The sequence below is a fragment of the Aspergillus sclerotioniger genome (assembly GCF_003184525.1).
Source record: "Aspergillus sclerotioniger CBS 115572 chromosome Unknown BO94scaffold_39, whole genome shotgun sequence".
NCBI classification, from domain to species: Eukaryota; Fungi; Ascomycota; class Eurotiomycetes; order Eurotiales; family Aspergillaceae; genus Aspergillus; species Aspergillus sclerotioniger.
The window spans coordinates 144430-169239 of NW_020291029.1; the positions used below are offsets into that span (position 1 = coordinate 144430).

At 52.0% G+C, this 24810-nt stretch overlaps 9 protein-coding genes across 9 annotated transcripts; 5 read left to right on the top strand and 4 right to left on the bottom strand.

Moving 5' to 3' along the window:
• Positions 1–812: 812 nt before the first annotated feature.
• BO94DRAFT_269572 (putative C6 transcription factor (OTam)) lies at positions 813–3567 on the top strand. Its single transcript, XM_025606551.1, has 2 exons — positions 813–1638; positions 1702–3567. Exons 1-2 carry the CDS (start codon positions 1202–1204, stop codon positions 3434–3436), a joined length of 2172 nt encoding a protein of 723 aa, XP_025462625.1. The 5' UTR covers positions 813–1201; the 3' UTR covers positions 3437–3567.
• Positions 3568–4638: 1071 nt separating this feature from the next.
• On the bottom strand, positions 4639–7960 carry BO94DRAFT_526804 (Zn(II)2Cys6 transcription factor). The gene is made up of 12 exons (XM_025610365.1): positions 7733–7960; positions 7622–7655; positions 7470–7560; positions 7242–7414; positions 6743–7192; positions 6251–6687; positions 6049–6194; positions 5983–6003; positions 5858–5936; positions 5536–5809; positions 5318–5486; positions 4639–5272 (listed from the first exon to the last, which is right to left on the bottom strand). Exons 1-12 carry the CDS (start codon positions 7850–7852, stop codon positions 4786–4788), a joined length of 2481 nt encoding a protein of 826 aa, XP_025462626.1. The 5' UTR covers positions 7853–7960; the 3' UTR covers positions 4639–4785.
• A 1121-nt stretch (positions 7961–9081) lies between these two features.
• On the top strand, positions 9082–10244 carry BO94DRAFT_560594 (dioxygenase; the record flags this gene model as incomplete). The annotated part of the gene is made up of 3 exons (XM_025614165.1): positions 9082–9372; positions 9437–9910; positions 9969–10244. The coding sequence occupies 3 exons, from the start codon at positions 9082–9084 to the stop codon at positions 10242–10244; spliced, it is 1041 nt and encodes a 346-aa protein (XP_025462627.1).
• Positions 10245–11542: 1298 nt separating this feature from the next.
• On the top strand, positions 11543–12940 carry BO94DRAFT_477210 (VOC family protein; the record flags this gene model as incomplete). The annotated part of the gene is made up of 1 exon (XM_025608634.1): positions 11543–12940. One exon carries the CDS (start codon positions 11543–11545, stop codon positions 12938–12940), a length of 1398 nt encoding a protein of 465 aa, XP_025462628.1.
• Positions 12941–13084: 144 nt separating this feature from the next.
• On the top strand, positions 13085–15369 carry BO94DRAFT_269697 (GMC family oxidoreductase). The gene has a single exon (XM_025606552.1). The coding sequence runs from the start codon at positions 13230–13232 to the stop codon at positions 15096–15098; it is 1869 nt and encodes a 622-aa protein (XP_025462629.1). The 5' UTR covers positions 13085–13229; the 3' UTR covers positions 15099–15369.
• BO94DRAFT_539800 (mitochondrial 54S ribosomal protein bL21m) lies at positions 15370–16441 on the bottom strand. The gene has a single exon (XM_025612778.1). It carries the CDS (start codon positions 16374–16376, stop codon positions 15642–15644), a length of 735 nt encoding a protein of 244 aa, XP_025462630.1. The 5' UTR covers positions 16377–16441; the 3' UTR covers positions 15370–15641.
• Positions 16442–16575: 134 nt separating this feature from the next.
• BO94DRAFT_539801 (rRNA-processing protein NSA2) lies at positions 16576–18070 on the top strand. Its single transcript, XM_025612779.1, has 5 exons — positions 16576–16636; positions 16701–16711; positions 16822–17364; positions 17442–17651; positions 17719–18070. Exons 1-5 carry the CDS (start codon positions 16634–16636, stop codon positions 17735–17737), a joined length of 786 nt encoding a protein of 261 aa, XP_025462631.1. The 5' UTR covers positions 16576–16633; the 3' UTR covers positions 17738–18070.
• Positions 18040–21088, bottom strand: BO94DRAFT_539803 (serine/threonine/tyrosine protein kinase MPS1). Its single transcript, XM_025612780.1, has one exon. It carries the CDS (start codon positions 20978–20980, stop codon positions 18524–18526), a length of 2457 nt encoding a protein of 818 aa, XP_025462632.1. The 5' UTR covers positions 20981–21088; the 3' UTR covers positions 18040–18523.
• Positions 21089–22441: 1353 nt separating this feature from the next.
• On the bottom strand, positions 22442–23505 carry BO94DRAFT_539805 (uncharacterized protein). Its single transcript, XM_025612781.1, has 2 exons — positions 23448–23505; positions 22442–23379 (listed from the first exon to the last, which is right to left on the bottom strand). Exon 2 carries the CDS (start codon positions 23377–23379, stop codon positions 22939–22941), a length of 441 nt encoding a protein of 146 aa, XP_025462633.1. The 5' UTR covers positions 23448–23505; the 3' UTR covers positions 22442–22938.
• Between the last annotated feature and the right edge of the window lie 1305 nt (positions 23506–24810).

Sequence of the window (24810 nt, forward strand, 5' to 3'; positions counted from 1 at the left end):
CGGGCGAGGCTTATCGGGGCGAGGGCGTCCAAGGGCGCAGGAACTTGAGGCGAAAGCAGACGGGCGGCCATCCAGGATGCCAGGCGCATATCTGTTACGTGTGGGAAACCCGGCCGATGGAGAGGGTCGGAAGGGGCCTCGCTGATCGATCGCTACATCCGGAGATTCTCTTATTGATCCTGATGACTGTTCCTTTTCTGCCCGGTCCCGACCACAGGCTCTCTGGGATAGTAATCCATTATAATCACTGGATGGGCACGAGGAAGGGTTGAGGACGGGTCTTGTCTTTTCTCTTTCTCGAAATCTCCAGGTGACAGATCAGATCCAGGTGTCTTTTTTTTTTTAGTATTTCTGATATCATCAATATTATCATCACCTGGGAATCCTGGCAACTGACTGACTGACTGACTGACTGTAATCATTAACTTATTCCATTACCTGATTCCTCTCTGGCTTAAATCCACCTCCGTCTTTATCAGAGTATATCTCCATCTCCCCGATCTGGCGGCTCCGGTTCCGCAAGTGGTTGGCTGTACTCCCCGACTCTCACCACTCACCTTCTTTCCTATCTCTCCACTCTCAGGCTCTCTCTCTCTCCCTCTCACTCAGGCTCTCTCTATCTATCAGCATTGACTATCACTCAATCTGACCACACTCTTCTGGACCTTCCTTCCTTCCTTGCTTCCTTTCGCCTACCCAACCCCAGCTGATAAGCTTCTCCGCTACGGTTCGTACGTGGCAGGCAACCCTGTCGACGGTGCTCCATCAGCCATTGGTCGGTGCGTTGGATAGACGGGATCACCACCGACACTATCTATCAATACTATCTATTTACTACCACCATCCAACCAACCAACCAGTTGACCTGCACGTCAACCCCAGATAAATTCTAGTTCGGGGAGGCCCTGGCTCACCCTCTCTCTGCCTTGTCCTCCGTCCGTTCTCCGTCTCTCCATTGCGGAGCTCACACGGCGGAGTTTCCGGCTGCCCCGGTTCGTTTACGTGACAGAATCCCGTGAGATTCCCGTCGCTATCGCCCATTCCTATTATTGTTTCTGTTACGCTTGGTCAGATTGGTGAGATTGGTGCCCAGGTCCACGGCCTATCTGCGCGCATCTCCGCCTGTCTCCCCGGTTCTGTCCCTGCACGGCCGCTCCATTGAGTGCCCTTATCTTTGGACCTGTCGAGTCGACCGCTCTGAATGGCTGCTGTTATCACCCTCCAGTCGTCCACGACGACGGGGCCAACGGTGCCCTCTGCAGCTGCCTTCCAGCCGTCGCCTGCCTCTGACCATCAGCTCCTTCGACCCCGGGTCCAGCAGCAATCACAACCCCAGCCATCATCACACGCCCCCCAGCCTGGTTCAACATCCACGCCACATTCGCCCGCCTCGTCCATTGGCACCCTTCCTCGTGTGACTGCACCAGGCCGGGATGGGCCCAGTTGCGACGCCTGTGTGCGCAGAAAGAGCCGGTGTGCTATAAACGAAATGGTGAACAAGTGTTACTCGTGCGACTTCCACCGCCAGGACTGCACTTTCACGTTATCCGTGACGAGTCGCCCCGGTACGGCGGAGGTCCAGTCTAAAAAACGTAAATTCGACGACACCGATTCCGATGAAGTGGAATCCCCCAAGAGGTATGCCGATCTCGGACGTGCCTGAATTCAATTGGAACGCTAACTCGTGGCCCCCGCTGCCAGGCAATCTACCCTCCCCCCAGTGAACAAACCTGATAGTTCCCGCCCTACATTGCACAATCACCATCTCCTCACGCCGGCCTTTTGGTTCCAGTCGACCCAACACATCGGCCTCACCACTGAACTCGAGCCCGCCCTCCTCGAGTTCCTGCCCTTGGACCAGAACAACGAAGGGTGCGTGGCTTCGTCTCGCGTGCGTAAATTCGGTGACGACGGCACCTTCATGCGGGTGGTCAACACCCGCTCCCACGCGGACTCCCCGCAAACCGCCACCCTGGATGCCATTGAGAGCCTGGTTGCTCCTTATGGCTCCACTTTGGTGGAGAAGTTCTTCGAGAATGTCCATCCTACCTTCCCCGTCCTCATGGAGGACAGTTTCCGCCAGTCGTACCGGGCCCGAACCGGTCTGACGCCGCTGCTCCTGTCCGCCGTCTACGTGCTGGCATTGAAGTTTGTTGATGTGGGCCCGGTCTCGCAATCAATACGCCGGCCCGATGCCGGCCGGCTGGAGAGCACGGCCCTCAAGCTGCTGACCGAGTCGCTGCCCTATGCGTCCATGTCGACCGTCCAGGCCGGCCTGTTGCTCATGCAGCGGTCCAACCTGGCTACAGCTGCATTGAACGCACAGTTGGTCACCGCCGGGTTTGAGCTTGGCCTGCACCAGGACTGCTCCAATTGGCGGATGGAAGCGTGGGAAAAGGGCCTCCGGAAACGCTTGGCATGGGCACTATATATGCAGGACAAATGGTCCGCCCTGGTGCACGGCCGGCCATCTCACATCGTGTCGTCCAATTGGATGGTCCAGGACCTGGTGGAACAGGATTTCACCGATGCGTTTTCGGGTTCCTCGCAACACGAGGATGCGCCCGTGGGCCACGGCCCGCTCTCCTTCTGCCACATGGTGGCCTTGACGACGATCCTGTCCGATATCCTGGACCGGTTCTATACACTCCAGGCGATCGAGGAATTCCGAGCGGCGGGCAACAACCGCACGCGCATGATTCTGGAGCGCGCCAAGCCAGCCCAGATCCGGCTCAAGGAGTGGTTCGGTCGGCTGCCGACGCAGCTGAAGATGGACTCGGGCGGCGATCTCTTCGAGACCGTCAGCGAGGACAACTCGCGTAATGGCGCCTTGCACCTGGCCTATTTCGCCACGGAAATCACCCTGCACCGCTGCATTGTCCGGTCGCTGTCCCCGGACACCGCCGACGCCTACCTCTCCCACATCTGCCGCTCCGCCGCCAAGACCCGGCTGATTTCCGCCATGGACTTTGTCAACCGACTGCGTCCGACCCATCTGCGCTCGTTCTGGCCTGCCGCCGCGCGGACGAACTTTGCCCTGATCGGATCTTTCGGCGTGCTGCTTCGCGTCACGGCACCGACCAAAGAAGAGTCTGAATTCTACCGTCTCCGACTGTGCGAATACCGGTGGACCTTGAGCGTGAGCAAGAAGGACGCCGAGTTCCTCGAATTCGCCCTTGACAGCCTCGACAGCGCGACTAATCTCGATCACTATGTCCCGGAGAAACCCGGCATCGACGAGCTGATGACCAGCGCGGCCAAGCCCACCATCAACCCTCCCCGTATGGGCGCCCAGCTGGAGGACTCGATACTCGAGATCGAACAAACCGGAGACAGCGGACTCGGGGGCACCTCCTCGGTGATCTCAGGATTAGCCTCTCCTGCCACCTCGATTAGCGACGAAAGTTTACAGGACACCTCGATTCCTCCGCTATAATCATCTTCACCTCTTCCCTGTCTACGAACAGGTCTCTCAACCGATGTACACTGACCACCTCTTCCTACGTTCAACACTACCTTTGATGCCCTTGATGACCACACCCCTGCATCTCTGTTTACCGATCTTGGCGCATTCTGTGATTCTCCTTCCGATGCCCGGAGGTTCCGTTTTTTGATACCTTGCTTATTATTGCTGCTCTCGCTCGGAGTTGTGCCTGATGATGACACTGCTGCTCTTTACGAACTAATTCCCTGGATGGATGAATGACTGCACTTCCGGCATGCATTGTATGTACATATGGGTTCGTTACTGTTCTTGTTTCTTTATGACGGATCCGGAATGGATGGATATAGACTGGTTGGCCATGGGATGGATAGATAGCGTGGATTTTTACTCACGGTCATGGTCACTAAAATTGATTGTTAGCATTGGTCTTGTGTCTTCAGTAGCATGAAGCATTCTTAGGAAGTAGACGATACCCATCACCTCAGATAAGATTGGTCCGAACCGAGAACATACCGGGCACGCTTCCTTCATCCCCTAATAACATTACCACTCCACTAATATCCACAGTAACAAATAGTAGCACATCTTATCTAACAGATTATACATACATACTAACCGAGTACTTTTATACAAAATAATAACATACCCACCCATTCACCAAGTACCAACCAAACCCACAGAATCCATCCTACTATCTACTGCCTGCCTACCTACACACTAGATACTCTATGATCAATCTTAGGTAGATAATACAGACACTTACATTGGGATATTAAGGACCACCTATCTCGCGCGAAATGAAACAGTCGCGGGACTCCGCAGTTGGTCCGGTTCTAAATAGTGAGCTTATTAAGGATCGTTTGGGTGGGGATGGATTGCGGTTCGAGGTGGATTGCTTGTTTAGGTTGCTGTATGCTGTATGCCGTCATTTGGGTTGGTTTGGGTAGGTGGGTTTTCTTGAGATGGGATGGGATGGGGAGGTAGCTGTGCTTGTTTCGGAGGTGGAGGGGGTATGTGGGGTGGGTTGGGTATGGAGTTGATGGGGCTTGGTTGGGTATTAGATATACGGATTGTGTGGGTGTTGGTCTTTTCTGGTGGGTGGGATGCAGGGATGGAGGGGGTTTGGTTTGGAGGTAGTTGGTAATGGGGGTAGGGGGTACTATTAATTCATCATTTGATTTTGTTACTCTGTACTCGGTGGGTGGTGAGGTATCATATATGTCCTTCAAATGGAAAGTGTAGCCAGCTTCATGTACATAGTCTATATTGCTAGCTAACTAGTCATGTGAGAGGCAGTGGATATGGCAATGGAAGTAGGACGTCAACACCTGCATGGGATATCAAGAGCCAAGGAAAGCCGAAAAGTCGCTCCCCCCGGTCCCAAACGCAAAATCCTCGAGAATCGTCGGATCAACCAGATTAGCCAATATCTCGGCCCGAGTGTTAGGCTGGGAGTCCTGATTGAACAGCGAGAAGAAGAAATCGCTATCCACGCCGGACGACGCCATCCCGGTTAGGTCTCGATGGTGCACTGCTGGGTCGGCAGCATCGAGGCCGAATGTAGTGCCCGAGTTAGGAGCTAGTGCTGATGTTGGAGCAGATATTGTGGCACGACGACGTGCTACACAGGCTCGCGCGACTTCAAGAACCTCTCGGATCATCTCGGCACATCGGCGAGCAACCACGATGTTGTTCATCGACTCGAATATGTCAAGGCTTTTCTCGACATCCAGCAAAAGATCCTCGTCGCGAATACCAGGGAATCCGGACAGGACGAGGTGGAGCAGAATCATGGCTCCATATAGTGCGTATGTCGTGTTATACCACCTTGCTGGTCAGCAGATATTACTAAGAGATATGATAATTACTAACCATGTTCGTATGTATATCCTATGCAGGAATGATTCATACTGCATCTGGATGCTGGTTCTCGCAGCAGCCAGGCAGGTGTGCAGATGCTGGAGCAGATTGGAGAACTCGGTGCTAGACGCTGATGCAGCGAGGAATGGGCGATGTATTAGGATCCGTGTGTTGTAGAATCCTACTTATGTGAGATCGGTCCTTTGTGGACGGAATTTAGCAACACTTACGTAGCCTTAACACCAATTTCTGTTTGAAAGCCCACTCAGTGTCATTCAATGAAGCAGCATCGATGTCCAAAAAATGTGGCAGTGTGGTTTTCCATGCAAGCAACTTGTTGTCCAAATTCATTGCAATCTGTGACATTTCGATCATAGACCGCTTCGGCGAATGATAAAGAAGATGAGATGCCTCCGACATGATTTGTGCCAACGCTACCATGGCTGGGATCATACCAACGTGGTCGTCTTCCGCATCGGGATCAAGTAGATTGCCGGACGTAGCCTAAACATGTTCAGAATGACAGTCTCGGGCGCATTATGGAACACTCACCTTCAGTGTTGGTATTGGAACTTGGTAATACTGAAGATCCTTCATACTGTCTAAACGGCCGGAGGAACAGCACATCTCGCTGTATCTAGTCAGTACATAGTAGAGGACATGTAGGAGATACACACATCTCGTGGGAATATATACACCTATCCAGTCTTAGTTACGTATGCACGAGGATCATAGACACTTACCACCAGGTTCGTCTGCCCTCCTTTCGCGCATCAAGGGAAACGGATGACATTCCCGATGCCAGCCCTATGGCAACCGCTGTCCTTACTGCCATTCCGCTGTACATGAAGCAGCTGTGCGGCCGCAGCGCGTTTTGACAGAATACACTCTAGCCATGCTTTATCAGTAACGGATGTCCCAATAGTTGGGAAGCAATTAACTCACCAGGAGCAGAAGCGCTTGCGCACTCTCCAAGCTAGAGCTCTCAAACAAATCTCCTAAAGCTTGCTTGGCCTTTCCAAAGTAGTAATCTGCAAAATCCAATGCCGAAGGTCTGGTTATAGAACCAGGCTTCCCTAGATTTGGGAGGTAACTGCAGTAATGGTCAAGCAGAGCTGTCTCATGGGGACTCGCATTGATGGCTCCTAGGGCAACCACAGAGAAATATAACCCTGAGAATTTCGATATACCGCGGTAGAAGCCAGGCCGTCTCGGCAACAGAAAGGCTTCATTCTCACAACGCCGCATAAAGCTGGTCTTGGACAGCATGGGATGGATATAATGCTTGTTCGAAAAGTAGCTGCTGATGAACATCTTCTCGATTTCGAGTTGGGCCTCGTCCGAAAGCCTGTCAATGACTGGTGCCATCTCATAATGGTGATCTGCATCTATACGGTTAGCTCACGATCATCAGTTTTAGCAGTAGCTTTCACTTGCCTACATAACTGTGGGCATTGTTTCTGGGGCCTTCAGCAGTTGCTGTTCCCCCTTGTCTATCATCTTCGGCCCTACCGCTGATCTGCGGTGGTGAGTGGCTAGGGTATTTCGGATTATAGAGTAGATTCACGATGGATAGCTGTGCCTTGTTCGTCTGTGAGCCATCTGACTGCCTGTCCGCAGGAGAATCGGGTGACAATTGATTCAAGTTAGTCTTGTCGGATTGTATAGAATTCAAGACAGGGTAAGAGCCCTCATGTGAAGGATACGGCGGCTCGTTGTCAGGGATAGTTAACGCTTTTGTCTCTGCTTGGTTACGAGCCCGAGCGTACAGATTTCCCAGAAAAGCCAGGTTCGAGGAAGTACCATAGAACTCGGTGCCATTGGTATGAAGGTTGACACCACTCAGCCCGTCTCTGGATGCCGAATCGCATAGCTCTGGGGTAGCCGCTGCCAGGATTTAGAATGGAACCACACACGAAGCACTGGATATTCTCACCGACTATACTGTCATCGTCACGTTTAGGGGTGAAAACACTGGGTGAGCTCGCATTGATATTGCCAATGCCTCGTGGAAGTCGGGGAGGGAAATGGTCTGGGGAGTCACTTTGCTGGGAGCCGTGCTGATTACCCTGGCTCACATCCGGCCATGGCGATGGGCGGGTTTTCGATCTGGTGATAGATCAGATGACAGAAGGACTGAGGAAGATGCGACACAACGACGCACCTTTGGGCTTCTCGTAGTTGTGCCTGTCGCTTTGCTGTAGATGAGCTCTCATTTGGACCTGCGGCGCGATAAAAGCAATCAAGCGAATGATCTAAGGTGAAGGTCAGTCGGGATCCGGCTGGAAGACGAGCCCCGCAAGATCGGTTTCATACAAGCGCAATAGGAACACGGCTGGGCTTGATCGCACTGTCATCAAGCGTGTCAGTAATTGGTATTGGCCGCGTTGGACTATGGGACGAGGACGCGACAAAGAAGGAACGGACCTTGGTCTTGCGCACCCGACAAGTCTCGCAGGCACGTGAAGCCCGGGGCGGCCGTCGACGAGAAGCCCGCAGTTTGGCCGTCACCGGCTGAGACGCATGCGAGTCACCTCCGCCGTCCATGCCTTCTCAACCAAAGGCTTCGTCTACAGGCGACCGTATGATTCTCCGGGTGAGTTCATGCCTGTCGCTGTTGTTGGTCGGTTCTCGATTTCTCGAGCTTCCTAGCCTTGCTCCACACTAACTCAGTCGGCCCGCCAGGATTGGCTTTAAAGCAGAGTCCGCCTACGATCGCCACCAGCCGATGATGCCATCCCTATTTAATCACCCATCCCAGGAACATCCGTCGCGGCCATCCGGAGTTTTCGCGGGGTCTGGGGTCATCCAAGACACTGCTCGACCCTCGGATTTACGCTCTTAATAATTCCAGGCTACGGTTATGCTGAGAACGAAAACTGGATTCCGCATTCTTTGCCAGCACTTACTCCGTAATCAGTGCTCCTGCTGGCCGGAATTATGTTTTTCAACTCGCCCACCCTTAGTCCTTAGTGCCACCTACGGAGGTCTCGGGGAGGGTGGCTAGCATGCATGCAGTGCGTCCAAAGAGCTCTGCCCGGTCTGGATCACTGCAGCTTGCAAATCTGCAGTACGAACAAGCTTGAGATGCTCGAACTAGTCTCTGCCCATAAGGACTAATACGTCATGGTTCGATTCGCGTGTTCACCCGATCGCGAGCAATGAGAGCTGCAGTGTAATGGTCTGCAGAATCACTCGAGCCGTAGTGGCCGATCCTCGTATAATTCCGATCAGAAACCCATTAACTCTGCATGTCGTTCACCAACGAGGCTCTAGGTGCCTTGAGGACAGCAATAGAAATTGCCAGCTGGTGATGTGAACTCCTCGACGGAATAACGGCATTGCTGGTCATCCAAAACCAAACAGTTCCAGGAGACCCGATCATTTCAGAGATCAGGACAGTTACGGAATAAGATTTCCAGGTCCCTAGGCATACCAAATAATCGGCAACCTAGAGACATGGTCGCAACGAGTCCCGCCGCCATGGTCATCTCCGACGGATGAACACCCACACCCATATATCCGCTCCGACGGATCCATCTACAACAAACCTTCAGCTGCGATCATCGGCACGAACACACAGAATGACGTCCACCGCAATAATCACAGTGCCCCGCGTTATGAAGTGCGGGGGAGGTATTTGTGGAAGCCAGATTGTGTCTTAAATGGTCTTAACCGAAAACCTGAGGCAGCGGGCGAAGTATAAGAGAAAGACCATCACGTCTCGGCCAATTGCTCCTCCATAGTCTACCTAGTATTTCTCGTCAGAAATCACAATGTCCGAACAGCAATCCAACGGTATTCCCAGCGTTGCTGGCCTCAGCGACCGCACTCGCGCCAAATGGGCAGCCGCATCAACGCCAGAAGAAATCGCCGCCAACCTTCCCCCCATGCTCGACCTGACCATTGAAAACATCACCGAGAACGTCATGAAGATCAACTCCATGTGCGATAACCCTAGACTGCGCTACCTCATCCTCAAACTCATCCAAACCGCCCACGACTACGTCCGGGAAGTCGGTCTGCAATTCGATGAATGGGAACAAGCATGGCAATTCCTAACCAAAGTACTACATCCCCCATAACCACCCCTATAACCCAATCATCCGAACCAATCTAACATCCCCCCAGGTCGGCCAAATCTCCACTGATGTGCGCCACGAATTCGTCCTCCTCTCCGACATTCTCGGAATATCCGCTCTCGTCGACGCCATTTCCTACCCCACCGTGCCCGGCGCCACCGAATCCTCAGTCCTCGGCCCCTTCCACGACGAAGAAGCCCACTCCTTCCAATACGGCGAATCGATCTCTTCCGCCGGAACCCCCGGCGAACCCACCATCGTCCGAGGCTGGATCAAAGACACAGAAGGCAGCACAGTGCCCAAGGCCCTAATCGACGTGTGGGAAACCGACGGCAACGGCGTCTACGACCTCGAGTACGACGGCTCCCAAGACCCTAACTGCCGCGGAAAGATACTCTCCGATGAAAAGGGCCACTATCTCTTCGCGTGCGTTAAGCCCGTCGCATACCCCATCTCCAATGACGGTCCCGTCGGAGAGCTTCTTCGGAAATTGAAGAGGCATTGGTTCCGTCCTGCCCATATGGTAAGTAATCTTCACCTATCCCCATCCCTACAAGCACAAACTAACAAAAGAAAAATAGCACTTCATGATCGCGCACCCCGAATATACCAAATTAATCACAGCCCTATACTCCCGGGACAGCAACTTCGTAGAAAGCGACACTGTCTTCGGTGTCAAGAAGAGTCTGATTGTGGATTACAACTGGTGCGAGGATCTGGAATTGGCCAAGTTGCATAACGTGGAACCTATGGTTAAGACGATTAAAGGACGCGAGTCGAAGGGGTTCTGGCTTCTGGAACAGGACTTTGTTCTGGTGAAGAAGAGTCCGCCGCCGCCGAGGAAGACGGAGGATTAGGTTGCTGTTGAAAATTGGATACAGGTAGTCTTGGTAGCGCAATGGATTTGTTTAATTATACGTTTAATTTCGTGATGTTGGACTCAGTATTTGGTGAATATGAGGGTGGTCTTCATGATTTGACCTCGTTCTGGTACGTACGTACCGGCTTGACTTTCCTGCATCTATACGTATTTCATATGGCGCTGATCTCTGGAGAACAGACTGAGAGAAAGAATATCCTAACATCGGATATGCTTCGCTTCTGATTAGATGTATTATCTTACTCCTTAGTATAGCTTTACTTCAACGGTACTCCATTTCATGTATCGTAGCTGTCAAAGGCTCGCGCGCCCTCTTACAATCCACTGATTACGAATGTTGGTCAAGGTGTCCGAGGTTCGATCCCGAATTGGCACTCGGCACGGACTCTTCGCATACCTCCGAGGCGCTGACAGGCTTCACTATCCACCCATGGTTAACCGACTCCATTACTCTTGCTGGGAATATGAAGCATATTCCGTTCTTGAATCACATATCCGACGGGTTCCCCCCGACTATTTGATCCGATTGGCTTGTTCGGTGATAACTTCTCCAGATTGATGTTCTCGGGTTATGCACATCTCCGCCACCAAGGCATCTGATCTCCGGTGTAGTGATCGGTTTCTTTCTGTCTCTTCTAGTGCATACTGACACTCTGTTTTATCTATAATCTTAGAGCATATCGCTTGACCCATGATACTACCATATCTGTCTTATCGGACCTTTGGTGCAGTGGCTGGTCATAGGAGGATGCAGGATCCGGCCAGATATCCTGTTCCGAGGCGCCTCCTCGTTAGTGCATAGCCGGTCAACGCTAAGTGGCCGAACTGTCGCAGAACAATCTACAGTCTTCAGAAGAGAGGTCAGACGGAGAATCCGGTTCCGACGGATGAAGATCCGGACCCTGCACGGGCGGATAGACACGGCTCTAGGCGATGACGATAGAGTTCTAGTCTGGGGATTCCTGCTAATGAGCTGATAGCCTGATACGGCGGCCACCGGCTTATCGGGATTGATAGCGAATGGAGTCGCAATGCAGTATATAGCGCTGCACGTAAGGGATAACAGGAGGTGTGAGATGCTGATGCTCTCGGACATATATCCATCATACCACCGAGGTGCATTGCTGAGGTGATTTGGTCCAGCGTTGGTTTCCTTATCGGACACTGAGCTTATTGTTGCTCATGTATCGACTCTTCTCTCGACTGTCAACTCGATCCCTTCAAAGAGAATTCTGTACGCTCCCGCAACGATTCAATAGACGATTATATTCCAGTATGGAGTGGGGTCAAGATACCCTGCGGGCCGGTTTTTGCCATGCCCTCTCGGAGATGTACAAGAGCGAGGTCCCCCTCTACGGGGATCTGGTGGACCTGGTATGGAAGGCAGATGCTGAGGCGATTAATATAAGCAGGGAGTTTGGGGGTGCTAATAAAATCGACCCGGACGAGGTCCTGCCGTCCAGGAACCGTGTCGAGAGACATGGTGCTATCCGTCTGGGGACTGCACAGGAGCTAGCCACGATCCGGCGCATGTTTTCTGTCATGGGCATGTACCCCGTGGGCTACTATGACCTGAGTATTGCTGGATTCCCCATGCACGCAACCGCATTTCGACCGAGGAGCAGGGAAGCTCTGGCCAGGCATCCATTCCGGGTGTTCACGACCGTTCTGCGGATGGACCTTTTGACGGAGAGAACACGAGACTTGGCGCAGAGGGCTCTGAAGCAGAGAAATATTTTTACCGACCGGTTGATGGCTTTGATCAACCATGCCGAAGCGCAAGGCCACCTTACCTCTGATGAGTGCAAGGAGTTTATAACGGAAGGTTTGGAGACCTTCCGATGGCATTCCAAGGCAACGGTAACGATGGACGAATACAAAATCCTCAAGGCGGAACACCCGTTGATTGCCGACATTGTATCCTTCCCAAGTTGTCACATCAACCATCTGACTCCACGGACTATTGATATCGACCTGGTCCAGAAAATGATGCAGGACCATGGCATGCCGGCGAAGGAGCGCATCGAGGGTCCGCCACGCCGGGAGTTTCCCATCCTGCTTCGTCAGACGAGTTTCAAGGCTCTAGAGGAGACGGTATACTTCCGAGACTCGAACAACACATACATAAAGGGATCCCATACGGCGAGGTTCGGCGAAGTCGAGCAGCGCGGATATGCTCTGACGCGGAAAGGCCGAAAACTTTACGATGACATCCTCGCTCGAGTCAACAAGGAAGTGGCAGAGACAGGAGCCGACTCTGGTAAGTATGAGGAGATACTGGGAAAGCACTTTGAGGAGTTTCCCGACGATATACGTCAGTTACAGGAGCAGAATCTGGCATACTTCTGCTATCACACAACGCCAAAGCGCAACGCTGGTTTGGAATCGAAGACGGTCAACCTGAGCCAGCTTTTGGAGGACGGTATTCTGGAGTATGAGCCCATCACATACGAGGACTTCCTTCCTTTGTCTGCAGGAGGGATTTTCAACTCGAACCTCGGCAATACGTCGCAGTCCCAACGGTTGATAATGGAAGCGGATACCGATCTGGATGGGTTCCAGCAGATGATGGGAACTCCAACCATTGATGAGATTAGCTTGTATGAGCAAATGCAGAAAGACAGCCTCGAAAGCTGCCGGGCAAAGTTGGGACTGGCTGAGATTATGGGTTGAGGGTGTCAGTTTTCTGTACAGCACGTTTATAAGTTCACCGACATATAAACGAGTAACGGTTTCTTCTGTAAGACAGATGGCCCTAAACGGCAACTGCCATTGTTGCCCCCTCCTTCCTTTCTTAGAAAGTGCCGCTTCTCTTCTTCAATCATCTCGTCTTTTCGCTTCCTTTCCTTTTCCCATTCATCGTTAAGCATCCTATTACACCCTTCACAAAACTGCCCACTCTAGTCATTCCTTTGGCCCGCTCCGTGCTATCTCTATCCACCGCCATCATCGAGCAGCCATTATGCGGGCATTCTGGCCTTTGCTGAGCCTGGCAGCTGTAGCCACTGCTCACGATGGCCCTGATCTCAACCTCTTCGATTATGGCCAGCGAGGACCTCTCTTAGGCACGTGGTTGGGTATACCCGGGCAAAATGCCACATTCGACTATATCGTTATAGGCGGGGGAACTGCCGGTTTGACTGTTGCTAGCCGACTGGTCAAGAGCGGATATCTCAGCGTGGCCGTCGTGGAGGCAGGCGGCTTCTACGAAATTGACAATGGAGACCTGTCCGTGATTCCCGAATATATGAACTTTTTCATCGGTCCAGATCCCAGTGACTACCAGCCGCTCATTGATTGGGGGTTCCTGACCCAACCGCAGCAGAGTCTGGGAGATCGTGTTCTTCACTTACCACGCGGGAAAACACTCGGGGGCGGCTCAGCAAGACACCACATGTACTACCAGCGCCCTACCATAGGCAGCTTGCACAAGTGGGCGGAAGAGGTAGACGACGAGAGCTATGAATTTGACAACATGCTCCCATACTATAAGAAGTCGGTTCATTTTACTCCCCCGGATGAGGAACTTTTCACCAACTCGACGAACATACAAAACCCAGAGGCCTTCAGCTCGTCCGGTGGCCCTCTTGAGGTTTCCTCGGGGAACTTCGTTGATGGCTTTGGAACCTGGCTTCGCAAAGCACTCATTGCTCTTGGGTTGAAGCAGACCGAATTCAACAGTGGCAATCTCTCGGGATCTGGATATTCAACCCTGACCATCAACCCCAGCAATGCTCATCGTTCCTCGTCGGAGACTAGTTTTTTGCAATCGACACTGAACAGTGGCATAGGCCCTGTGGTGTATCACAAGACCCTTGCACAGAGAATCAATTTCGATACGCACAGAGTCACAACGGGCGTCCAGGTCCAAACGGCCGGAACTTTCGGCACTCCATCTGTCAACTTCACCCTCAGTGCTCGGAAGGAGGTTATATTGTCTGCAGGAGCCATTCAGTCCCCCCAGTTGTTGATGGTATCGGGTATCGGTCCACACGACCAGCTTTCCCGGTTCAACATCACCTGCATCAGTCACACGCCAGGAGTTGGTCAGAACTTACAAGATCATCCTATGGCTGGAACAACCCACCGAGTAGATGTCCCAACTGTAGCCACATTGGCTGACGATGAGGCGCTCGTGGAGTCCAATGTCAAACAATACATTGAGAATGCCACCGGACCACTATCCCTCCCTGGGCCGGGGTACTTTGGATGGGAGAAATTACCCAAGCCATACCGCTGGCGTCTTTCCAATGAAACTATCGCAGCGCTTTCCACCTTGCCGGATGACTGGCCGGAAACCATGTATACCGCCAGCGGCTTTGCACAGACTGCCAATGCGGACGATAAACAGATATATGCCACCATCGTTTTTGCAGATGCTGCACCTTTTTCCCGCGGCCAGATCACACTGGCAGGCCCAAATATGACAACTCCGCCCATCATTGACCCCCAATGGCTCTCGAACTCTACAGACATGGAGGTCATGGTTAACGCGGTCAAGCGAAGTCGCCAGATTTGGGCGGAGCTGGCCGAGCTAGGTGTCGCCGACCCAGAAGAATATCTCCCCGGGAACAATGTAACGACAAATGAGCAAATCCGTGACTTCCTCCGGAAAAACACGATTACTTTCTCACACGCGTCGTCAACTTGTAAAATGGGACGGAAAGACGACCCAATGGCAGTCTTAGATAGCTCTGCACGGGTGTATGGGGTCCGGGGTCTGCGGGTTGTTGATGCGAGCAGTTTCCCTTTCCTGCCTCCAGGGCTTCCGCAGTCGACAGTCTATGCTTTTGCAGAGAAGATTGCCGATGATATCTTGCACGGACGGTGATTGAGTTGATCCAAAGGCAATGCTCGAGCACGTGCAGTACTGTATATATACCATCCTTAGTCCAAAACGACATTGATACCAACTATTATTGCTAGTAGCCTTTTGGTGCAATGGTAACCATGCCTTAGGATCCTCTGTTGCCGATTTCGCTCGATCATACTGAGGATATCAACAGACACTAACCCGACAATAGTGTCCTGCTGCAGATAGTCAGTAAACAGCCTCGGTTTCTCCAAAAGTCTTATCGACCTAAAAGGCAAAGCACAAGGCTGCAAGGAACAATTGAACATTTGAAACCCAATTATAGAATAGAATACAATTGCACGCCTCAATGTGCAAAAAAAAAAAAAACAGAGTCCTATCTGTACATGGTCCACCGCATTCCGCGGTTCCGAGCAATGGATATAACACAGCATAAAACCCATCATGAGCTGTAACCCACACCTCTAACAATGGTCCGAAGGAAATGGCTCAGCAGCCATACGTTCCGGTCATTTTTGTCCGTGATCTCCTCCTTCCTCCCGCTTCAACTCGAATGTTCCTTCATGCCTTGAGTTCCACATTAGCCGCCGAATCAGCACTCTCCACAACAACAGCACCATCCTCAAGCAACTCCTCCGCAGTCTTTACTTTGACATCCATGACCCGCAGAATCGTGTAGCGGTGCTTGCTCGTGACCTTCTGCACGTGGCGTCGTCTCCGCTTCGTCTTCTCAGTGATGCGCAGGGGCTCGGACTCAACTCCCATGACCCGGACACGGCACTCGAACAGCCGCTCATCAAGATACTGTTCTCCTCCCTTGAGGGTGAAATCGCGAGAACCGAGCAAGGACGCCCGGTTGAAGCGGAGGATATCGCCCGGTCTGACCTTGGGCATTAGGAAGGGCAGACGGAGTTGATCGCCTGCAGTGAGCAGGTAGGGTCTGTCGTGAAGGTGGGCCGTGATGAAGTGCGGCTTTTGCGAGGTGAGGTTGGGAAGCAATTCGAGGAGGGATTGGGACACTTTCAATGGGGCGTCGAAGGCCGGGGCCACGGGTTGTTTGGTGATGGGCACATCGGCGCGGGTTATGGGAACGGTGTTGGAGGGGGTCAAGAAGCGTTGTTGTTGGATCGGATTGGAGGTTTGGGCTCGGGGGGTTGCGCTTAAGGGCGCTTCTGGTTGTGTTGTTGTAGAAGTAGCTTGGTGAAGGCAGGCCCGGAAGGTGGTGCTGGCGCATCGGGCGGAGGACTGCTCGATTGGAAGGGCCAATGCCCGGGCGAGCGTGGTCCGAGAGAACATGGTGCTCAGGATATCGAGAGGGAGGGAGGGAATTGAGGCGGGTTTGGTTTGACTGGGCCTGGCTCTCCGAGCAATCTGGAGGATGAAATTCCGGACGGCGGCCCTGTCGATAAATTGCTCCACGTGACTTATCGGGCGGTGCCAAGCCCAGCTCCCGTTGCCGCCGCATCGAACTTTTTTGTTTCTCTCTCTTCGGGCTTGCCGTTGGCTTGGTTATATCTTTTTGCTTTATACTCGCCTTTCGCGGTTGATTCATCATGGTATGTTGGATGGGATATATTGATTGAGGGAGAATGGCTTGCTAACTGATCGTTTCGTATACAGCCTCAGAACGAGTTCGTCTCACTCCCCTCCCTCCCCGCCCCGAGCTGTATCTATCTCCGGGGATATCGGCAAACGGAAAGAAAAAAAGCAACAAGCAACAAGCATACTGACCAAGGAATAGATATATCGAACGCTGGCAGAAGCAGCACGGTAAGCGGCTCGATCATGATGAGCGGGTCCGCAAGCGCCAGGCCCGTGAGGGACACAAGCAGTCGAAGGATGCGCAGAACCTGCGTGGTCTGAGGGCCAAGCTGTACCAGCAGCAGCGTCATAAGGAGAAGATCCAGATGCGCAAGCGCATCAAGGCCCAGGAGGAGAAGAACGTCAAGTCGTCTGCTCCCGACGAGCCTTCCAAGACCCCTCTGCCCCAGTACCTGCTCGATCGGTCGCAGGCCACCAACGCCAAGGCCCTTTCCAGCGCCATCAAGGACAAGCGGAATGAGAAGGCGGCCAAGTTCGCTGTGCCCCTGCCCAAGGTTAAGGGTATCAGTGAGGAGGAGATGTTCAAGGTGGTCAACACCGGAAAGAAGACGCACAAAAAGTCCTGGAAGCGCATGATCACCAAGCCCACTTTCGTCGGCAGTGACTTCACCAGACGGCCTGTCAAGTACGAACGGTTCATTCGTCCTATGGGTCTGCGTTACAAGAAGGCCAATGTTACACAGTACGTATTCTCCCCTCTTCTTCCACTGTCTGTTAGATGCGGAGCATTCAACTGACGTAATGTGTTTGTTCTTCCAGCCCTGAACTGGGTGTCACCGTCCAGCTTCCCATCCTCTCGGTCAAGAAGAACCCCCAGAACCCTCTGTATACCCAACTGGGTGTCTTGACCAAGGGTACCATTGTCGAAGTGAACGTTTCCGAATTGGGTCTCGTCACCACCAGCGGTAAGGTCGTCTGGGGTAAATGGGCCCAGATCACCAACAACCCCGACTTGGATGGCACGGTCAAGTAAGTCCTTTTTCTTCCTTTCCTCTGCCCTCTCCACATCAGCAATACTAATCATCAATTCCTTCAGCGCCGTCCTCCTCGTTTAATCACCCCGTTCACTTCTCGTCCATGATTATGAACCCGCCTTCTCCATATCACATCACATCATATCCATACCATACCATATCCTCCTCATCTCAAAATATGCCCGGTTGCGTTGGTTTGTGTTCGTCTTTACATAGACTATATCAGTGGGTGTGGCGTTAAACGGCGCGCAAAGTATCCGTTCTGTTTCCGTTTCCATGTTCTGTTCTGTTCTGTTTTCATGACTTGACTCTCGCTTTCGCGCGAGTGAGTGAGCTTACATTTACCAATGAATGAAAAGAGCTTGCTTGGTTCGAGTGGTAATTCGTCTTCTCTATATTGAAACAATCTGCGTAGGTTATTGATTGGTAATGCATCTCTTGAGACGATCAACACGTAGAGACGATATACAATCAAAAGCAACACGTTTATAATCGAAGTATAATAAATCAAGTATCATCCAAGTTTATACGCAAAAGACCCCAAACTCCGAATTTCCCATGCTGTGTTTAAAGCCGACAGCTTCCAATGCAATTAATGAAAACATGCAATCAATCAATCGAACAATCATCCAGGCTGAAGCGCGACTCAATACAAAAAAACACCAGATTTCCAGGACCCTAAACCAAAACGTGCAGAAAGAAGGATGTATAGATCAAGAAGTGAAGAAAGTATGTCGGACATAGGAAAGGGATATAAGTAGTGTGTACTGGAACGCCGGGTTCATCGGATCATTCGATGAGGTATCAGGACAAGAAGATACAGGACACATAGGAAAGGAGTAGGAAAAAGGGCAGTGGTGGCGGTGGTTAGCTGCCTTCCTCTAACGCAGCTTTGATCTTGGCGAAGAATCCGGCCGGCCAGGCGGCAAGTTCTTCGTCCTTGGGGATGCCGCGCACGCGGCAGTGGTTGACCACATTTACCAGGATCCGGTTTAGCATGTCCTGTGTGACTGGGACGGCGCCTTCCAGTTGTGCGTCGGGGTAGAGGAAGGGGTCTCGCTGGCCGAGGAGCTCTTCCACGGTTGGTCGGAGCGTCTGATCACGCTGGAGACAACCCTTTAACGTTCGGACCAGGCCGGGAGGCACGGGGACGCCTCCTACACCGAATGCTGGGAAGTCAATCTTCACGTGCGGATTGGGAATGGCTAGAATGCGTTCATAGTATTTGGCGATTTTGGCGAACGGAGGCTGGCCGTACACCATCTTGTAGAGAATGCATCCCAGACTCCACACATCACTCGGCTTTCCCAGCTTCATCATCTTTCCAACACTTGCAGGTAGGCCAAGGGAAGCGTTCGAATCGATCAAGGCCTCCGGCGACATGTAGTTCGGCGTCCCCACTTGCTGCTCACGATGCACGTTCACAGTGTTATCCTGAATGGCGTTCGCGATTCCGAAATCGATCAGCTTCAACCGGCCCTGAACCAGGAGGAAATTCGCGGGTTTCAGATCCGAATGCACAACGTTGTGTTCATGTACAGCTTGGACACACTCCAGCATCTCCTTCCAGTAGTATCGAGTAAAGTTGATGTCGAATCTGGCATCTTCAGCGTTGAGCTTGTAGGTAAGGATCTTCTCCAGATCCGACTCTCCAATTTCCATGAGGACACTCAGCGTGTGCTTGTCTTGGTTCAGCTCCCAATCAAACAAGCGCACGACGCGGTCAAGGTTTTCCAGTTTCTTGAGCAGGTCGATTTCACCTTTGTACCCAGCCAAGGTGATGGGATCGACGTCCTCCAGGTTAACTCTCTTCAAGGCAAAGATCTTGTAGTTCTCGGCCATGACTCGGTAAACCCTTGAACTTCCACCACGACCGACACAGTCTAACCGGGTGAAAGGCTTATGGTTGACAGAAACTTGGTTGCGCTTCTTGCGCGAATGGGATGCTGTGGCAGCTCCACCTGTGGCTGTGGCTGTCTCAAGAACGGACATCTTGGGAGGAGGAGGAGCCGGCCTGTGAGGCGTGTTACTGCTTCTTGTTGCTAAGATTTTCCTGGGGGAGTTCCCGTTCCCTGCGGGTGTTTCTCCCTGCTCTTTCTTCTCGTCGCCATATACTACGGCCAGCTTCTCGGGCTTGTCCAGCAAATTGAATCCCTGAGGCTTGACGCGCTTGAAGGTCGGCGGGGGTTCGTTCTCTTGGTCTCTAGTCGAGGGCAACGTTGGCGGAAGAGGCACTTTGAACATAGGCTGGTCCTTGGAACTCGACGGTTTCGAGGACATTTCTGAGGAAGACCCGGGGGTCGACTTCGAGTGCGATCCATAAGACTTGGGCGATGAGGATCTGGAAAAGGGCCCGTCGGCACGATCGTAGGATCGGAGCTCGTCGGACCTAGGTGGTGGGCTTGGATCCGCCCATGATACCTTGGGGGACGAGGATTTCGCTGTAGTCTTGTAGTGATAGTCGGCGTTGTCAATATTTGCATCCAATTCTCGATCTTCATTATTCTCTTCACTCTGTCGTCGTAATACGCCGCGCCTTGCGGGGCCGTTTAAAAATGTTCCGGTGAGCCTTCCGACTCTCTTCACTCGCAGTGAGCTCTGCATGCCGATATCCTCCGGGTTCCGAGTGCGGAGGACCGATGAAGTTCCAGTCCGAGGAGCATAGTCATCCTCGTACCTCGACTTTCTTTCGTCTTCAGAACGCTCCGCACTTCCATGCTCGTCGACATAGCTCCTTTCAGCCGATCGTCTCTGGGAGGGCGATACAGACGCCGGCGAGCGTGTATGGCTACGGGAGCCATTGATGCGCACACTGCGCGGCCGCGGGGCGGGCGTGATGAAATCATTCGAGTTGGTTCTTGCGTCCTGATCTGCGCTTTCGCTGTTGGACAAGAGCGATCCCTCCCTTCTAGACCTGCCGCCACTGCTATTCAGGGATGGGGCAAGGCGAACCACGCGAGGCGCAGGGCTCCCGGTCGATTGGTCTTGAGGAGAGGTTGTGCGAGATCGTCTTTCCTGACTTGAGCGAGCTGATCCCATGCGCTCGCCGCGAAGGCGCGGGGACAGGTCGAGTCCATCCTCGTCCAGGAGGGCCTTGACGGACGCGCTGAATTTCGGTTCGGGAACTTCGTCGTCAGAACTGTCACCCCCAGAGTACTGTCTAGTGATGGACGAATTGGTTCGAAAGGCGGTCGAGTTCTGGATCTCTGGGGAAGTCCGCCTGGACCCGGAGCGGGAGATCGCGGCGCGGGACATCTCACGGTACGAAGGCTGGCGATGCAAGCTAGTAGGCGCGGTCGAGCGTGAGGGGGGGGAGGGCATCATTCGAGAGCTCGGTAAGACCACATTGACGTGTCAGCCCGGAGATCCAGCCCAGTTGGCCCCAATGATACCTGCTGCAAAGGGTTAGTAGTCGATGTCGGCGTGTTGTGGTTACTCCGTAGTAATTCGAAACATCCAACTTCGAATTGCGGGTGGCTGGGTGCAGGTCACGTGCAAGCCCCCGTTGCCCCGGGCAATCGCTCCATCACAAACAATCATCCCTCTCGATGAGTGCAAGTACTATCTACCTACGTGGTAGTACTGAGCCCCCTCCTTGCTTGCACTTGCAAGATCAATTTCTCTTCCTCAATTGACAATCATCGGGGCGAGCCATGTCTCCGTTGCATCTTCATTGACGCATGCAACCGTGCTTTTGCCTCGACGCGACGTTGAAACCCGGAGATTTAGCGCAAACCAGCGACCACGGTTTATACTTCTAGTTTGGCTCCAATGGCGGGCTTTCTCTCTGCATTGGTCTTATGTACTAATCAGGAGAACAGCTCAACGCGTTAGTTAACTGTCAATGTCAAACACCACGTAGGTGGGTATCCCTGTGATGAATGATAACATTATTGCTAGAGCTATGGGTTATATATAAGTATTCGGGTACAACACCACCCACCATTACGATTTAATGTAGCAGGGATGGCGGGAAGTAGCCATAAAAGGTCACTCAATAAATATTCTAGCAGTTATATACTACGATTGTATCAGTGTATCCAATAATCCGGATTCTTAAATTTACTAGCTGCTGCCGCCGTTGAACGGCTTTTACTGGGGAATATTGATAGTTCCGAGAAATCCGAGAGGCATAAAGTACGGTCTATTTGAGCTATAACCATATGTATGTATGATGTACTGTTTGATTTACTAATTAAACAATCTAGAACGTAGACCTAATCTTAATTCCCTAGGAATTCCATGATTCGACCTCCCCTCTTCCGAGAAGAGCGCAGCATAATTCGAGATAGGCAGAATTAAAACACCTGATGCCAGTATTGCATAGGACACGAAAATGATTCCACTACATATATGGTAGGATCTACAGTTTTCACTACAGACAAGGTCACAAGTTCAAAGTTCAATGACAAAGAGAACTGGCGGTAGGGAGGCGTGGCTGCTAGTGACTGGTAGGCTGCAGCCCCAGTCCCGTATATGCATGTCTTTCCTTCTTGCACTACATAATGGCTTGCAGGATCGATGGGCTAGGAGATACTAATGCAGTCATACCACAATTGACATGGGATTAGATCTCGAACCGTCTTTTCTGCAAGCCTTTTCAATATAGGGGTTGATTGAGTTTTCCCGGCAATCGAGGCGCATCCGAGATTATAGAAAACTCTTGAATTTCGGGTCTGTGCCTTTGCCAGAGGCTTCATATAATTCAAAAGTGTATGGAGGCCTGAGCATATCAGTCAAGAGTGCAGCAGCAGCAGCTGTCAATGCTAATAGGATATGTGCCGACCTGTTGACCCACAACTCATAGATCGGACAAAGTGGACATTCGATTTCTGGGCATCTCAGCAGAGAAAATTATAGCAATTCTTCATCTCATGTTTGCACCTCTAGAAATACCTGTTCACCATTTCCTGTTCCTGAACCACAAACAGGCGTGCAAATTGTTTCTTGAGGGATTTTCTTGCCGATGCGAGGAAGGACTTCCGAAAGCGCGGTCGGGTTGAATGCGTGTGCTAACTGTAAGTCATGACTCGTAAGATCTGTGGCGTCATCCCAGTGTTTGATACAAGAGACGGGGTTAGGTAGGTCAATGAACTGGCGGAGAAAAGGAGAGCGGTGACATGGAACATCCCGGTCAAAAATAGAACGTGGAATAAGCTCCCTGCCGTGAAGCTCTCAGCACACGGAGCTAGTACGACTATGAAACATGGAGAATGAACGGTGTGACTGTCAAGAGGGCTTTTGGCGTGAAGCTTGACATGACCTGCCAGACATACCTGACATCACCGGATGGCCTGCGGCTTCCTAAAAAGGCATGCGAGGCCGAGTCCCCAGTCATCGTCATTGTCGTCGTCGTCGTATTCGTCTTCATCGCCGTTGTACTTGCTTTGTAGGGAGGGGACGGCAGAGACTGAGCCTTTCCGGAGTTCTTCCCCCTGCACGCTGGCTGCAGTAGTGGTGACTGACTGACTGACTGACCGGATGGTTTCCGCCTCCTTCCCCTCAAATGACTTGGCAGCTGGTACCCGATCAATTCTCCAGTGGCAGCATATGCCAATTGCTATTCGCCTATTTTTTAGGTGCAGGAATAGGGCAATCAATATTGATTGAATCAGGAAATCTCCCGTGGTTAGTTGCCCCAAAACCCGGGCCACTCTAAGTTGGTATGCCTCACTGGGTCGGCCTTTTAGAGTTTCCACGGAACGAACACAGATCGAACCCATCTGCAAGTGACGATGAAACCACGAAGTCAGTGATCTCGCAGATGCCATCGTTCCAGAGTCGAACAAACCTGTGTCCACTACTGCCCACTGGCCACTTCCCACTTGCCAGTGTCCACTGCCTTGATCCCGCTGGCTGAGAGGGGGAGGGGAGAAATCGACCGACCGACTTTCCTCACTACTTCACTAGCCTTTGGCTAAAGCGGGCAGCCGGCAGCTCAGGCCATTGGGGGAGGAGGGGGGTGGAGCCTCAGGAACCAAAGGTACGAGGCCTTCGGGTCAGGAACGCCTGTTCGGGCAACGATTGACCCTCCGGGGCATCCTTGCCAGTGTTGACTAGCCAGGCCTTAATATTGGTATCTCGGAGCAGTCTAGACTGCTGCACCCCAAAACGACAGTCTGGAGGCAGGTACAGTTTGCCATTAAATGTTCTTTTGGGTTCTCTGCTTCTCGCAAGTCGCAAGGCCTCTTGTCAGACGCGCTAAAGTAAGCTAAAGTAGTGCCTATTGCACCCGCAGCTTTTTGTCCCTGACTAAAAGCGAAGCTAACGCACTAGTTTAGCGTGCTAGGACGGCCTCCACCAGGCCATGTTTGGTTGTGCACAGAGGGTGTGCTTATTGTCCCCTGCACTCTTCAGTCTACCTCAGTGTAGGTAACTAGGCAGCCCCCGGAACTCATCTAGGCTAGTGAACCCCAGCTGGCTTGTTTGAAGTGAGCTTTTTTTACCTCCCTGGGGGAAATTAAATTCTATATTTGGAGTGGAGAGAGGTGACCCTGTTCAATTCTCATCCGGAGTCTCAAGGTTTCCTGATACTACCGACCTACCAGTCTTCTGTCTTTCGTGCCATGGCCATGATGCACAGATCTTATCTGTGCTCCTTTCAATTATTGATTAGACTATAATCTACTTAGATAGATACGAGGAAATGGTGGTGGTCTGGGGATGGCTGGGCATGGTTTTCTATCATTATTGGGATTTCTTTTTTTTTTTCCTTTGTTTTTTTTTATTTTTTTTCTTCTTTCCTATTCTAACGCTCCGGAACTGGATTTATGCACCGCCCCGGAAATTAGTTGATCAGTCAACAACGCACATCTGTCACAAAATCTTAACGCCTTTTTTGGTTGCTTTTCCCATTTTTTCCTTTTTCCCTTTTCCCCCTCTTCTGCCTGCCCGACTTTTGCTGGGTTTCTAACCACACCTGGATAGCTTCGGTTATACTCCGTATTTGACTTTTCCTAGCGGTTTGATGATATTTTGAAAGGGCACCTAAGCAACTCTAAAGTTTCATCTTGACTTCTCCCGTGGGCGCAGTGGACCAGGCTAACAATTCAGGGACAAAACACCGGCCGTGTTGATCGCCCATGGGTCGGGCTCGACGGCAGGCCGGCAACTGGGAGGATTATCCTTCTGTTTACCCTACACAGTATGCATCT

Bases quoted from the DNA above. Each gene is read 5' to 3' on its own strand.
- BO94DRAFT_269572 (XM_025606551.1), top strand. From the start codon at position 1,202: ATGGCTGCTGTTATCACCCTCCAGTCGTCCACGACGACGGGGCCAACG. The intron at 1,639-1,701 runs GTATGCCGATCT...CCCCGCTGCCAG, and splicing joins GAAGTGGAATCCCCCAAGAG to GCAATCTACCCTCCCCCCAG.
- BO94DRAFT_526804 (XM_025610365.1), bottom strand. From the start codon at position 7,852: ATGGACGGCGGAGGTGACTCGCATGCGTCTCAGCCGGTGACGGCCAAA. The intron at 7,656-7,732 runs GTCCGTTCCTTC...GCTTGATGACAG, and splicing joins GTCGGGTGCGCAAGACCAAG to TGCGATCAAGCCCAGCCGTG. The intron at 6,195-6,250 runs GTGAGTTAATTG...AAGCATGGCTAG, and splicing joins CGCAAGCGCTTCTGCTCCTG to AGTGTATTCTGTCAAAACGC.
- BO94DRAFT_269697 (XM_025606552.1), top strand. From the start codon at position 13,230: ATGCGGGCATTCTGGCCTTTGCTGAGCCTGGCAGCTGTAGCCACTGCT.
- BO94DRAFT_539800 (XM_025612778.1), bottom strand. From the start codon at position 16,376: ATGTTCTCTCGGACCACGCTCGCCCGGGCATTGGCCCTTCCAATCGAG.
- BO94DRAFT_539801 (XM_025612779.1), top strand. The intron at 17,365-17,441 runs GTACGTATTCTC...TTGTTCTTCCAG, and splicing joins AAGAAGGCCAATGTTACACA to CCCTGAACTGGGTGTCACCG.
- BO94DRAFT_539803 (XM_025612780.1), bottom strand. From the start codon at position 20,980: ATGATGCCCTCCCCCCCCTCACGCTCGACCGCGCCTACTAGCTTGCAT.
- BO94DRAFT_539805 (XM_025612781.1), bottom strand. From the start codon at position 23,379: ATGGGTTCGATCTGTGTTCGTTCCGTGGAAACTCTAAAAGGCCGACCC.